Source organism: Zophobas morio, unplaced genomic scaffold, assembly GCF_036711695.1.
Source record: "Zophobas morio isolate AGI-343-1 ecotype UQ-CSIRO unplaced genomic scaffold, CSIRO_AGI_Zmor_V1 ptg000010l, whole genome shotgun sequence".
Taxonomy (NCBI): domain Eukaryota; kingdom Metazoa; phylum Arthropoda; class Insecta; order Coleoptera; family Tenebrionidae; genus Zophobas; species Zophobas morio.
The window spans coordinates 2,339,988-2,353,238 of NW_026972115.1; the positions used below are offsets into that span (position 1 = coordinate 2,339,988).

At 34.0% G+C, this 13,251-nt stretch overlaps 3 protein-coding genes across 4 annotated transcripts in view; 1 reads left to right on the forward strand and 2 right to left on the reverse strand.

The window, feature by feature from the left end:
• Positions 1-23: 23 nt before the first annotated feature.
• LOC135126130 (nucleolar transcription factor 1-like) lies at positions 24-7,951 on the reverse strand. Its single transcript, XM_064051954.1, has 2 exons — positions 6,400-7,951; positions 24-306 (listed from the first exon to the last, which is right to left on the reverse strand). The coding sequence occupies exons 1-2, from the start codon at positions 7,724-7,726 to the stop codon at positions 86-88; spliced, it is 1,548 nt and encodes a 515-aa protein (XP_063908024.1). The 5' UTR covers positions 7,727-7,951; the 3' UTR covers positions 24-85.
• A 285-nt stretch (positions 7,952-8,236) lies between these two features.
• Positions 8,237-9,421, reverse strand: Shrb (shrub). The gene is made up of 4 exons (XM_064051957.1): positions 9,087-9,421; positions 8,847-9,024; positions 8,557-8,798; positions 8,237-8,506 (listed from the first exon to the last, which is right to left on the reverse strand). The coding sequence occupies exons 1-4, from the start codon at positions 9,262-9,264 to the stop codon at positions 8,451-8,453; spliced, it is 654 nt and encodes a 217-aa protein (XP_063908027.1). The 5' UTR covers positions 9,265-9,421; the 3' UTR covers positions 8,237-8,450.
• Positions 9,422-11,590: 2,169 nt separating this feature from the next.
• Positions 11,591-13,251, forward strand: part of LOC135126133 (uncharacterized) — a 29,881-nt gene continuing 28,220 nt past the window's right edge. For both annotated transcript variants that reach the window (XR_010280006.1, XM_064051961.1), the window contains exon 1: positions 11,591-11,692. The gene's annotated coding sequence lies outside the window, so the exon portion shown is untranslated. The remainder of the gene's footprint in view (positions 11,693-13,251) is intronic.

Below are 13,251 nucleotides of genomic sequence, written 5' to 3' on the forward strand. Positions count from 1 at the left end.
GAAGGTAATTAAAGCGCGATAGGTGACGTAACAGAACTTTAATATTTAGAAAAAATACAACTTCAAAAAACAAGAACAAAATAAATTAATTGGTTTCGGTGGAGGTTTCCGATTCCGACTCTGACTCACTCGAGTATTGATTGGTCAGGGATTGACCGAGTTTCTCGAGTTCTTCTCTACTTAAGGTTTTTAAGTATGCTTCGTAGTCTTTGATGTAGGTTTGTCTCTCTTCGTTCAGTTTCTGTTCGTAAGGCTGTTTTTCTTCGCGGGTCAGTTTTTTCCAGACTGTAGTAGCATCTTCGTCACCTAGAGGGAGTTGCAAGAAGTTTTATAGAATTCAACAGATGGCGCCACTCGTATTTAAGAACATGGCCAACTAAGATCTGGCGAATTTCATTGTTGAAACCGATTCTGCCAACCTCAAAAATTCGTTAACACCAGATTAACACTTTCTGCATACTTTGTTTAACAATTTATCTACGCACTAGTCACTAGAATGAAGAGTCTGTAGAGAGAAGACTGTAGGAGAAAGTTAAACTTAGCCCCGCCCACCCACCCGTTCTCTAATTTTTTGTTTTGAAATAAGAAACAACTCTTATAGCAAATAGTAGAGTGATGAAATAGTACATTATGGAACTAGTGGATGAAGTTGAATTTCAACGGCGAGAGTGATTTTTTCACACGAGCGAGTGCAACGAGCGAGTGCGAAAAAGAAACTCGAGCCGTTGAAATTTCTTCATCCGCGAGTTGCATATACTATTTTTTCTAAGAAATTAGGAAATAAATGTTTGTTTATGGTAGGTATTTTATTTTTGAAATACATTAACTGTAATAGAACAATTTGTGCAATTATCACCAATAATATTTACACTTTTATCGTAAGTATTATTTGAACTTGTATCTTTGTTTAAACTTAGTTGGCTGCTTCCTGTATCAATAACTGCACTTGTTGAAGTTGATGGTTTATCTATAAACAACCTGTTTGCAATATCTTTTCTTGCAGATAACGATTCGTCGATGTATCCTTCAGCTACGGTGGATGATTTCCACCCACCGTGTCTTTTTAACATCATAATATCGCCGCCTGCATTCACTAATAAAGTAAAAAAATATGCACCAAAAACGTCTTCATTAAATGAACGGCATTGTTTTCTCTCTCTCCACTTCATAAATTTTCGGTATGTTAGCTCATAAAACTTTTTAGACTTTTCGGGTATCAGATTCGAAAATGCCGCATTGGCAGCATTCAAAATTTCTTCAGAAACTTCGTCAGTCTCACTCATGTTCATTGTTTTCACTTGTGTAAACTAGCAGTATTAAACGTCAAACACTAACGGGTCGTCCAGCCTAGGCGTCATGATTTTCGAAGCGCGCGAAGCGGACGGTGCGGTCGGTGCAGGCGATACGCGACACGTTTCGCTAGCTGCGAAACGCTCAGGCTGGACGACCCGTTAAAATCGTAGACGGCCGAGTATTTTTCCACTAGAGGGTGAAATGAAATTTCATCCACTGCCAGCGATGGGAAAATGACAAACTTCAACCTTAATGAGTAGAAAAAAGTTTTTACATTAGAGTTGGCCATGGAAATATTTGTCATGTTTTTGATTAAAATGCAAATGAGGTAATGCCTGACATTTGCAATTTAATCAAAGACATGACAATTATTTCCATGGCAAACTCTACTCTAAAAACTTTTTCATCACCCGTTATAACAAAAATGTAGAATATATATTTAAACCCGCTCACCCACTCCGCCTCCTTTCAGTGATTTATTTTATCTGCTCTAAATGAAAATGCTAAGATAAGACTGATTTGGTAAATGATATATCCTCTAAGAAAATAGAGGGTGGGTGGGCGGGGCTATTAATTGATAAGATAAGACTGATTTTGGCAAATGACAAACTCTCTAGGAAAATAAAGGTGGATGGTTTGTCGCTTTTTTCGATTTTTCAATTTTTTTTGTTTCGAATTTTTCATTTTTTAAATTATAAATTTTTCGATTTTAAATTTGTCAGTTTTTCGTTATTTTGATGTTACGATTTCTCGATTTTTCAATTCAATTTTTCTGTTGTTCAGGTTTTTGATTTTTGAATTTTTAGATTTATTGAATTTTCGATTTTTCGAGTTCTTGAGTTAAAATTTTTTGGTTTTCAATCTTTGAATTTTTATATCTGATTTTTCGATTTTTCAATTTATTAATTTATCAATGGTTAGACATTTCGGTTTTGGGAATTTTCAGTTCATCGACTTTTGAAATTTTTGATTTTTCAACTTTTAAATTTTGGTTTCTTTAATTTTAGGATTTTGCAATTTCTTGGTTTATCAACTTTTTATTTTCATTTTTTCGATTTTAAATTTAACAATTTTCGATATTTCAGGTTTCCGATTTTTGATTTTGTGATCTTTGATTTTTCGATTTTAAGCGATTCAATTTTTTAATTTTTGATGTCTCGAATTTTCAATTTTTTTAATTTAAAATTTTTCGATATTAAATTTGTCAGTTTTTCGTTTTTTTTTTGATGTTTTGATTTCTCGGTTTTTACAATTTTTCGATTTCTCGATTTTTCAATTGACTTATTCGATTTTTCAGGTTTTTGATTTTTCAGTTTTTGGATTTATTCGATTTTCGATTTCTTGATCTTCCGATTCTTCGAGTTCTTGGATTAAAATATTTTGATTTTTCAATTTTTCAATTTTTACAATTTTTCGATTCTTCATTGTTCGATTTCTCGATTTTTCAATTCAACTTTTCGATTTTTCAGGTTTTTGATTTTTCAATTTTTGGATTTATTGAACATTCGATTTTTCGATCTTCCGATTTTTCGTTTTTTCATTTTATCGATTTGGAATTTTTTGAATTTTTTTGAACTGTTGGATGTTTCAGTTTTGGAAATTTTCAATTCATCGATTTTTAAAATTTTTGATTTTTCTATAGCAAAGTTTTCAATTTTTGAATTTTTAAAATATGTATTTTAAAAATATTTGGTTTCTCGATTTTTCAATTTATCGATTTATGAATTGTTAGATGTTCTAGTTTTGGAAAATTTCAATTTTTGATTTTTCGATTCCAAAGTTTTCACTTTTTCGTTTTTTTTTGTTTCGATATTCCCGTTTTTCAAAATTTTCTCCAATTTTTTGATTTCTCGATTTTTCAGTGCAATTTTTCGAGTTTTCAGGTTTTTGATTTTTCAATTTTCGGATTTATTGAATTTTCGATTCTTCGATCTTCCGATTTTTCTAGTTCTTGAGTTAAAATGTTTTGGTTTTTCAATTTTTAAATTATCTGATTTTTGGATTTTTCAATTTGTTAATTTATCAATGGTTAGACATTTCGGTTTTGGGAATTTTCAATTCATCGACTTTTTAAATTTTTGATTTTGCAACTGTTTATTTTCATTGTTCCGATTTTTAAATTTAACAATTTTACAATGCTATTTTTCGTTTTTTAATACATATTTTAGAGATTTCAGGTTTTCGATTTTTGATTTCTCGATTTTTCAGTTCAAATTTTCGATTTTTCATGTTTTTGATTTTTCGATTTTTGGATTTATTGAATATTCAATTTTTCGATCTTCCGATTTTCCGAGTTCTTGATTTAAAATTTTTTTGGTTTTTTAATTTTTGTAATACTTGATTTTTCGATTTTTCAATTTATTGATTTATGAATTGTTGGATGTTTCAGATTTGGGAATTTTCAATTCATCGATTTTTAAAATTTTTGATTTTTCAGGTTTTTGATTTTTCAGTTTTTGGATTTATTGAATTTTCGATTTCTTGGGTTAAAATTGTATGGTTTTTCAATTTTACAATTTTTAAAATATTTGGTTTTTCGATTTTTCGATTTATCGAAATATCAATTGTTGAATATTTCAGTTTTGGGAATTTTCAATTCATCGATTTTTTAAATTTTTGGTTTCTCGATTTTTCGATTTTTACAATTTTTCGATTCTTCAATTTTTCGATTTCTCGATTTTTCAATTCAATTTTTCGACCCTCCGATTTTTGGGGTTCTTGAGTTAAAATTTTTTGGTTTTTCAACTTTTAAAATACTTGGTTTTTTGATTTTTCAATTTATCGATTGCTGGCTGTTTCAGTTTTCGGAATTTTCAATTCATCGATTTTTAAAATTTTTGATTTTTCGTTTTCAAAGTTTTCTATTTTTCGTTTTTTTTGATGTTTCGATTTCTCGGCTTTTACAATCTTTCTCTTTTTCAATTTTTCGATTTTTCAATTTTCGGATTTTTTAAATTTTCGATTTTTCGATTTCTCGATCTTCCGATTTTTCGAGTTCTTGGGTTAAAATTGTTTGGTTTTTCTTTTTCAATTTTTAAAATATTTGGTTTTTCGATTTTTCAATTTATCGATTTATCAATTGTGGGATATTTTAGTTTTGGGAATTTTCAATTCATTGCTTTTTAAATTTTTGATTTCTCGATTTTTCAATTCAATTTTTTGATTTTTCAGGTTTTTGATTTTTCAATTTTTGGATTTATTGAACATTCGATTTTTCGATCTTCCGATTTTTCGATTTTTCAAGTTATCGATTTATCAATTGTTGGATGTTTTAGTTTTGGAAATTTTCAATTCATCGATTTTTTAAATTTTTTATTTTTCGAGTGCAAAGTTTTCAATTTTTCGTTTTTTTAATGTTCCGATATTCTCGTTTTTCAAAATTTTAAATCTTTTGATTTTAAATTTGTCAGTTTTTGTTTTTTTTTTTATGTTTCGATTTCTTGTTTTTTCAGTTCAATTTTTCGATTTTTCAGGTTTTTGATTTATAATTTTCGATCTTTCGATTCCTCGATCTTCCGATTTTTCGATTTCTTGCGTTAAAATATTTTGGATGTTCAATTTTTCAATTTTTAAAATTTTTGAATTTTCGATTCCAAAGTTTTCACTTTTTCGTTTTTTTTTTCGATATTCCCGTTTTTCAAAATTTTAAATTTTTTGATTTTAAACTCGTCAGTTTTCGTTTTTTTGATGTTTTGATTTCTCGGTTTTTACAATTTCTCGATTCTTCAATTTTTCGATTTCTCGATTTTTCCATTTTATTTTAACGATTTTTCAGGTTTCTGATTTTTCAACTTTTGGATTTATTGAATATTCCATGTTCGATCTTCCGATTTTTTGAGTTCTTGAGTTAAAATTTTTTGGTTTTTCAATTTTTAAAATATTTGTTTTTCGATTTTTCAATTTATCGATTTATCAATTGTTAGATATTTCAATTTCAATTCATCGACTTTTTTAAATTTTTGATTTTTAGATTACAAAGTTTTCAATTTTTGTTTTTTTTTGTTACGATTTTACCGTTTTCTAAATTTTAGATTTTTCGATTTTAAATTTGTCAATTTGTTGTTTTTTTGATATTTCAATTTCTCGACTTCTACAATTTTTTGATTTCTCGATTTTTCAGTTCAATTTTTCGATTTTTCAGGTTTTTGATTTTTCAATTTTTGGATTTATTGAATTTTCGATCCTTCGATCTTCCGATTTTTCGAGTTCTTGGGTTAAAAGTTTTTGGTCTTTCAATTTTTCAATTTTTAAAATATTTGGTTTTTCGATTTTTCAATTTATCGATTTATCAAGTGTTGGATATTTCGATTTTTTAAATTTTTGATTTTTAGATTTGAAAATTTTCAATTTTTCTTTTTTTTGATATTTCGATTTTTCAGTTTTTACAATTTTTCGATTCTTCAATTGGTCGATTTCTCGATTTTTCGATTCTTCAGGTTACTGATTTTTTGGTTTTTCTAATTTTAAAATATGTATTTGGTATTCCGATTTTTCGATTTACCAATTGTTGGATGTTTCAGTTTTGGGAATTTTCAATTCATCGGTTTTTTTTTATGCTTCGATATTTCCGTTTTTTAAATTTTTTGATTTTAAATTTGTCAGTTTTTCGTTTTTTTGATGTTTCGATTCTTCAATTGGTCGACTTCTCGATTTTTCAATTCAATTTTTCCATTTTTCAGATTTTTGATTTTTCAATTTTTGGATTTATTGAATATTCGATTTTTGATCTTCCGATTTTTCGAGTTCTTGAGTAAAATTTTTTGGTTTAGAATGAGAATAGTGCGGGGGCGGGGCTAGTACCTAAGATAATACTGATTTTGGCAAATGACATACCTTCTAAGAAAATAGAGGGTGGGTGGGCGGGGCTAGTATTTGATAAGATAAGACTGATTTTGGCAAATGGCATACCCTCTAAGAAAATAAAAGACATGTGGGCGGGGCTAGTAAAAGGCTTCTTTGATAAAAAGACGAACTTTTACTCCGTTTAGTTAAAGAAAACTATAATAGAACGAATTTTTGAGGTTAGAATCAACCAAATACCATAGAGAGCGCAGATGTTAGTTGGCTATGTCAAGTTCACTAAATACAACTACTAAAGTGACTTACCTGTGTAGACTTTCAAAAAATACTTAAATAAAGTACTGGGAGGCAGCTCCGGCTTTGAGACTTTAACAGGAGGCGGCTTTTTGGCAACAGGACTCTTCCCTTCATTTCTATACTTCTTCCTACTTTCCTCCTCCCGAATCCTATCTCTATCTTCAGGCGGCAACGTCATCAAATACTCCTCCAATTTCTGATGATAATCCTCCCATAGCTGCTCAACTCTAACCTTATACTCATTCTTTTCCTCATCAGAACACGCCCTCCACTTCTCCGACACATAATTCATCAGATCCTTACTATTAATATTCCTCACTTCATCACTCTCGAGGATCATCTTAGAAAACAAATGGTACGAACCATGCGGGGGCTTATCAGGCTTTCCCGAGCAACGCTCCTTAATCTTCCTCTCTTTTTTAGTAATAACAGGCTTAATCTTCTCCGGCGTGTATTCCGGATGATCCTTCACATACTCCTTCAAATCCTCCAAATACTTACTATACAACTCATCAGCCCAATTAATCCAAAAGAACTTCTCCTTATCACTCAATTCGTTCCACTGCTCTCTACATTTCTTCATCACAATGAAATTAGGAACATCACTAGCCTCCTTTTCGCTCTCCACTGTCACATACAACTCAAACGGAGTCTTGGCTTTCTGCGGGGGCCCCCGCCCCTCCTCGAACTGCACCGGCTTGCTGCGCTTCGTCTTCTTAGGAATCATCTCCGGGTGCTCCTCATAAAACCTGTGCAACTTCTCTGTATACTCCTGTCTAGCGGCTTTAGCCAAAGTCTCGTATCTCTCCTTCTCCACCCCCGACAAGTCCTTAAACATCTGCCCCAATTTCTTCGAAATTAGGTGCGGGTGCAGGTTGGGGTTTGCGTTAACGACAACCGGGCGCTTCTCCTCCACAAAAAACATGTAGCTGTTCCAGGGCTGCTTGGGCTTCTCGGGGTGCTTGCTTACTTTACGTGCCCCGATCATCTCCTTCATGTCGGTCACTACCTCACGGAGGAGGCGATACTTCCTCACCTGTCTGTACAACGCAGACCAAGTGTTCTTGCAAGCTTCAATCGAGTGGCTTTTGAAGGGTATGACTTCCCAGTCGAGCTTCTCCAACCGGCGACAGTACTTCAGGTTGTCGTCTTGGGGCAAGTTGGCTTCAATTTTGGTCAAAAGTTCCAGGATGTCGTCGTTGGGCCACGCGATGGTGTCTTTTTGGGGGTGGTGGAGGCGTTTGGTTAGGGGAGCAGGTGCCGGGGGTGACTCTTCCGGGGCGAGTTTCGGCTTCTTGGAGGGTTGCTCGGGCTGAGGGGGCTTCCTTTTCGGCATTTTGGGGACTTACGTGGCGTCGAATACGAAATTATCGTGATTCTAGAGGGCTGGATGCACGCACATGGTGAAGTTTAAATCTTCAATGAAAGGGGTGCCAACGTTACGACGAGTGTCACTAGGGGGTGGTTATTTTCGTTGTTAGAAAGAAAAAGAAGTCGTGATTTGTGTTTGTTGATGAAATGGTTACATTCTTTAGTGGATTTTGTGACCCCAGAAAAAATGTCGTTTATTTTGAGGTGTAGAGTTGTGCGAAATCATTATTTTCAATTAGGACAGGGCTGCCAACTTGGATTTTTGATGTTACTGCGATTTTATTTATAGTTTAAATTATTATTATTAAAATTTGCCCTAGAGTACTGTGTTTTTGTCTTAATGTGTGTTAGCAGACTCATTTGGGTGTGTGTTAGTCATAGGAATTTAAAATTTGTATAATAATAAAAACATAACCTCACTTTTCCGAATTGGCTTGCCCCCTTCATTTACATTCCCACATGCAGTAACACCAAGTATGTAAATATAATATTTATTACCTACCAAAACACAATAGTAAAATTACTCATCAACAATAATTAGATACACGTTTAGCTTAATTATATACCTGTTTATGTACAATTTAAAAAAGCGGATTATGCTCCAAACAAAGCACTACCAGCCGAACCACGTGCTCGTTATTGCAGCTTTATACGGTGACAAAAACTGTTAATGTGAATAATCCCTGAATTTACGAAGCCCAAGCTTCCAGCTCCTTCATGTCATCATCGTCATCGACTCGGCTCTCTACAAATCAAAAGTTACCCCAAACTCAAGTTATGTCACTCTATACGTACTCGCTGGTTTCGGTTTAGCAATATCTCCAGTAGGCACAGCTGGTAGCTCGTGTGGATGAGGCACCTCGACTAATTTCTCCTCCAAGGCTTCTTCCTCCAGCGCCTCCAGCTCCTTTTCGAGCTCGTCGTCGTCCACGTCGTCCCCAAATCCAACCGGGTTGCTAATCGCGTTCGAGATTTCATTCGCTAAGTCCTGTTGTTCGGCAATGTCGTCCATCATACCATGCACCTCATCAACATCCCTACAACATAGCGTGAAATCGCGCGACTATGCCGAAAGTGGGGCTTACATGTTGAGATGGGCGTTTTTAAGCGCGTCCGCCGCGTCTTTCATGGTCTTCAGGACAGCCGTGTTCGTGTTGGCACCTTCCAGGGCCTCCCTCTGCATCTCGATGGTGCTGAGCGTGCCATCGATTTGTTGGAGCTGCTTTTCGTACCGTTTCTTCCTCTTCAGGGCCTGAATGGCCGCTGGATGTCAATGAGGCGTGAATGCTATGAGGATTAATTAAGGGTCAATGACAACTGCTTACCTCGTTTATTTTTTGACGCGTTTTTTTTCGCTGTGATTACTTCCTGGTCGATCTTGGATTCCAGGTATTCCTGTTTTTTGATGAGCATGTCCTCGGTTTCGCGCAGTTTCTGGATGGCCTCTCCCGTCGTGGGGCCCTTGTCCTCCTTCTTCCCGAACATTTTCCCGAAGAAACTCATCGTGGGGAGTTAGGTCGCGGCACGGGTTAACAGAGACGAGTCGAATTGGAGCTGGTGTAAATAAAACGAATTTCGAAGACTTAATAAACGTAAAAGTTTGACAGGATGACAGCTTTTGTCGCCATCTGCTGCATGACTCATCGGCGCAAATACCGGGAAGTGGCTAAAGGCACTCAATAATTGTTCTTTTCACTGAGATGGCAAGGTTGCCAGATTGCGGAAGAGGTTAGAAAACCATCGAAATGATAATTTTATTTTTTTAAACAGTTATACTCAATTATCATCATGTATCGAAGGTCAGTTTTGTCTACCCATTTCTCATTGTCAGCCTTTTATTTTTAAAACAATTCAAAACAGAGTCCGTCGGTTGTCAAGTTTGACGTTTCTGTGCAATATATGTATTAAATTTAAATAAAAATAATAGAACATTATTTATTTATAGGGGAGAATAACCTATGATTACAGACATCATTTTCTACACTGTACCTTTCTGTCAATACTTACGCATTGTTGAAGATAGTTCTCGACGTTTCAATCAACAAGATTTATTGATATTCGTCAAGGACCTACATTTTGGCCTTTTTTCTTAATATATGTGCTGTAATATTTTTTTCACAACAAGAAAGGTAAACACGTTTAAAACGGTAATTTTTTTGGAGGAAAGTATCGATTTTGCAATTAGGCTCCGCCCCTCGGTCTGACGACAAATAACAAAAATTCATCAGAATGGAGATAGGGCGGGAGGGAGGGGCTTATATTTTGCCTTTTTTTTTATTAATATACGAGCCATCTTTTCACAACAAGAAACTTAAAACATAGTTAAAATGGTACACTTTTGCAAGGAAATATAGATTTTGCAATAATGGGGCGCAGCTTAATTACAAAATTGATATTTCCTTATACAAATTTTCTATTTTAAACATCTCTTAAGTTTCATGTTGTGAAAATAAGTCTACACATATTAAAACAGAAAGGCAAAATGTAAGCACGACGAATAAAAAAAATCATCACAACTGAAACAGGGCGGGTGGGCGGGGCTATATTTTGCCTTTGTTTATTAATATGTGTACTCTTCTTTTCACAACAAGAAATTTTTAATATAGTAAATTTTTGTAGGAAAGTATCGATTTTGCAATTAGGCTCCGCCCCTCGGTCTGATGTTCATCACGAATGATATCGAGACGGATGGGGGGGGGGGCTTCTCTTTTAGTTTTCTTTCTATAAACACGATTACTTTAGAACGTATTTTACATGGTAATTTCTCGTAGAAAAATAAGTATTTTAGAATTAAGCTGCTCCCCTCTGCTTACGACGAAAAAAAAAAATCATCACAATTGAGATAGGGTGGGTAGGCGGGGCTTATATTTAGCCTTTTTTTCTTAATATACATAGCCATCTTTTTACAACAAGAAACTTAAAACATGGATAAAATAGTACATTTTTGCAAGGAAATGTAGATTTTGCAGTTATGGGGCGGAGCCTAATTGCAAAATCGATATTTCTTTATACAAATTTTCCATTTTAAACACGTTTTAAGTTTTTTGTTGTGAAAAGAAGTCTACATATAATAAAACAAAAAGGCAACATGTAAGCCCGCCCACCCGCCCTATCTCAATTGTGATGATTTTTTTTATTCGCCGTGAACCAAGAGGGCGGAGCTTAACTGCAAAATACTTATTTCTTTACAAGAAATTAAAAACATGTACTTGAGTATCGTGTTGTTCAAAGAAAACTATGCATATTAAGAAAAAAAGGCAAAATATAAACACCACCCACCCGCCCCATCTCAATTGTGATGATTTTGTTTATTCTTAGAAACCTAAAACACGTTTAAAATGATAAGAAAATATAGATTTTGCAATTAGTCTCCTCCCCTAGGTCTGCCAACGAATGAAAACTTCGTTACTATTTAGATCAGGGCAGGTGTGGGTGGGGGCTTAATCTTTTTTTTAACACGATACTCAAAAACATGTTTTTAATTTCTCGTAGAGAAATAAGGATTTTGAAGTTAAACTTCGCCCTTTTGACTCACGACGTATAAAAAAAATCATTACAATTGAGATAGGGTGGGTGGGCGGGGCTACTCTTTTCCTTTTTTTTCTTAATATGTGCAGACTCATTTCGGCAACAAGCAACTTAAAACATGTCTAAAATGGTAAATTTAACGTCAACGTCAACAGCAAGTTTATAAACCCCACTTAAATATTTTTTTTGAGTGAACCTTTTGTGTTTAAAAATTAAAAGCAAATATGATACGTCACAAGTTTATTCATGTGTCATCTTGTAATTAGCCAAATACACTGACGTCATCCGAGGTCATCAAGATGGCACCGTTTGACAACTAGCCTGTTTTCTCATAAGAATCAATGCTAATATTTTCGGAATTCATTTAAATTTGAGAACGTGTCAACTGTGTTTTTATAGTTTGGTAAGTTTGTTACGGTTTCTAGAGTGTGTAGATATCTGTAAAATGCACCATAACGTTTGAATATGCTTAAAAAATAATGTTTTCCAATGTGATGTACAGGTTAACTTCGCTGCATCTTATATTATTTGTTTTGCAAATTAATTCTTTGTTAACACTCGCCATACCATAATAATAGGAATGACCTAGACTACCATAACGGGTCAATTGTGACCAGTGAAGTGAATGATGCGCGAAATTTGAACTCAGTTCATAACACGAGACCCGTACTTCAGTTCCCCGTGTAATCCTTATGGGTGAAATCGAGGCGTCATTTTAACGCTTAAATTCTACCATTAAAGTAATTTTCTTATATATCTCACTACTTGTACCATGAAGACTGATATTTTTACTGTTGATCTTGATACCAAACACGAATGGAACCGGTGGTATTTAATAAATATTTGAATTTAACTTTTACCACTACATTTGCCTCGAACGTATGTCGCACAGTGGTTCATATTGCCATTGACTTCCCCCTCCACATAAATGGCTTTGATTTTCACATGCTAGAGATACGGCTGTGAATTTAAAATGATACATAAAGATCTCATATTTGCAAATGTTTTCAATCAATTGCCAAATTTTGATTTAAGAATCATCATCAATCCCAAGCTTTTTTCTTTTCACACTTTTTGGTAGAAAATGAAAAACTTAGCATTCGTGATTTCATGTATGTACAAGTAAAAATCACTTTCATTTTAGTACGAATTGGGTTTGAAACACCCATTTAAAAAAAAATCACAATTTAAAGACCAATTTATTTCAAAACAAAAAAAAATATTCTACAATAAAAAATTGCACCGCCTAATGCAAAATCTGATTCACTTTTGGTGAAAAACTGACCCACAAACTGTTATATTGATGGGCCATTTAAATAGTCCTCGGACACTAAAAGTTCTTCGACACTGTGAAGTAGATTTTCTTCAGATCTTTCTGGTTCAGGGCCCAATAGCCAAAGCAGTGTTTCGCTCCCATCAGTTTGTTGTAAGCTTTCATAAAGTTGTACCTCAACATTAGCTGTTTTTAGATTGACTTGGGGATTAAAAGAATTTTCAGAGATCACAGCTCTGACCTCGGCTGATTCACTTTTCTTCAGATGTACGTCCCAAGAACGCAAATTATTGGTCCAAAATACATTATAACGCCCGTGTAGGGCAGGTGTAGCCATATGGTGACATACAAATGCACCTATTGTGGTTTCACATGTTGCCTCTCTTAAGGAATTCTATGCAAAATAAAACAAAATACCTCATAATTGTACTTGAAACAGAATTTATCAATATACATTAACTTACCATCGGCTATTTCGCATTCTAGCTCGAATAAACTCTTCAAGCGCATTTAATTCAGTATACAAAGTGACTTTCACTGCATTATTTGACTGCAAAGAATTTTCTCCGTTCACAATGCATTTCCGATCGTCAACAAAAAAAAAACTGGTAATTGCCCCTATTGTTAACACATGTCTTTCTGTCATTATTAATAACAAATACAATAAAACCAGTCCACAGACATATACA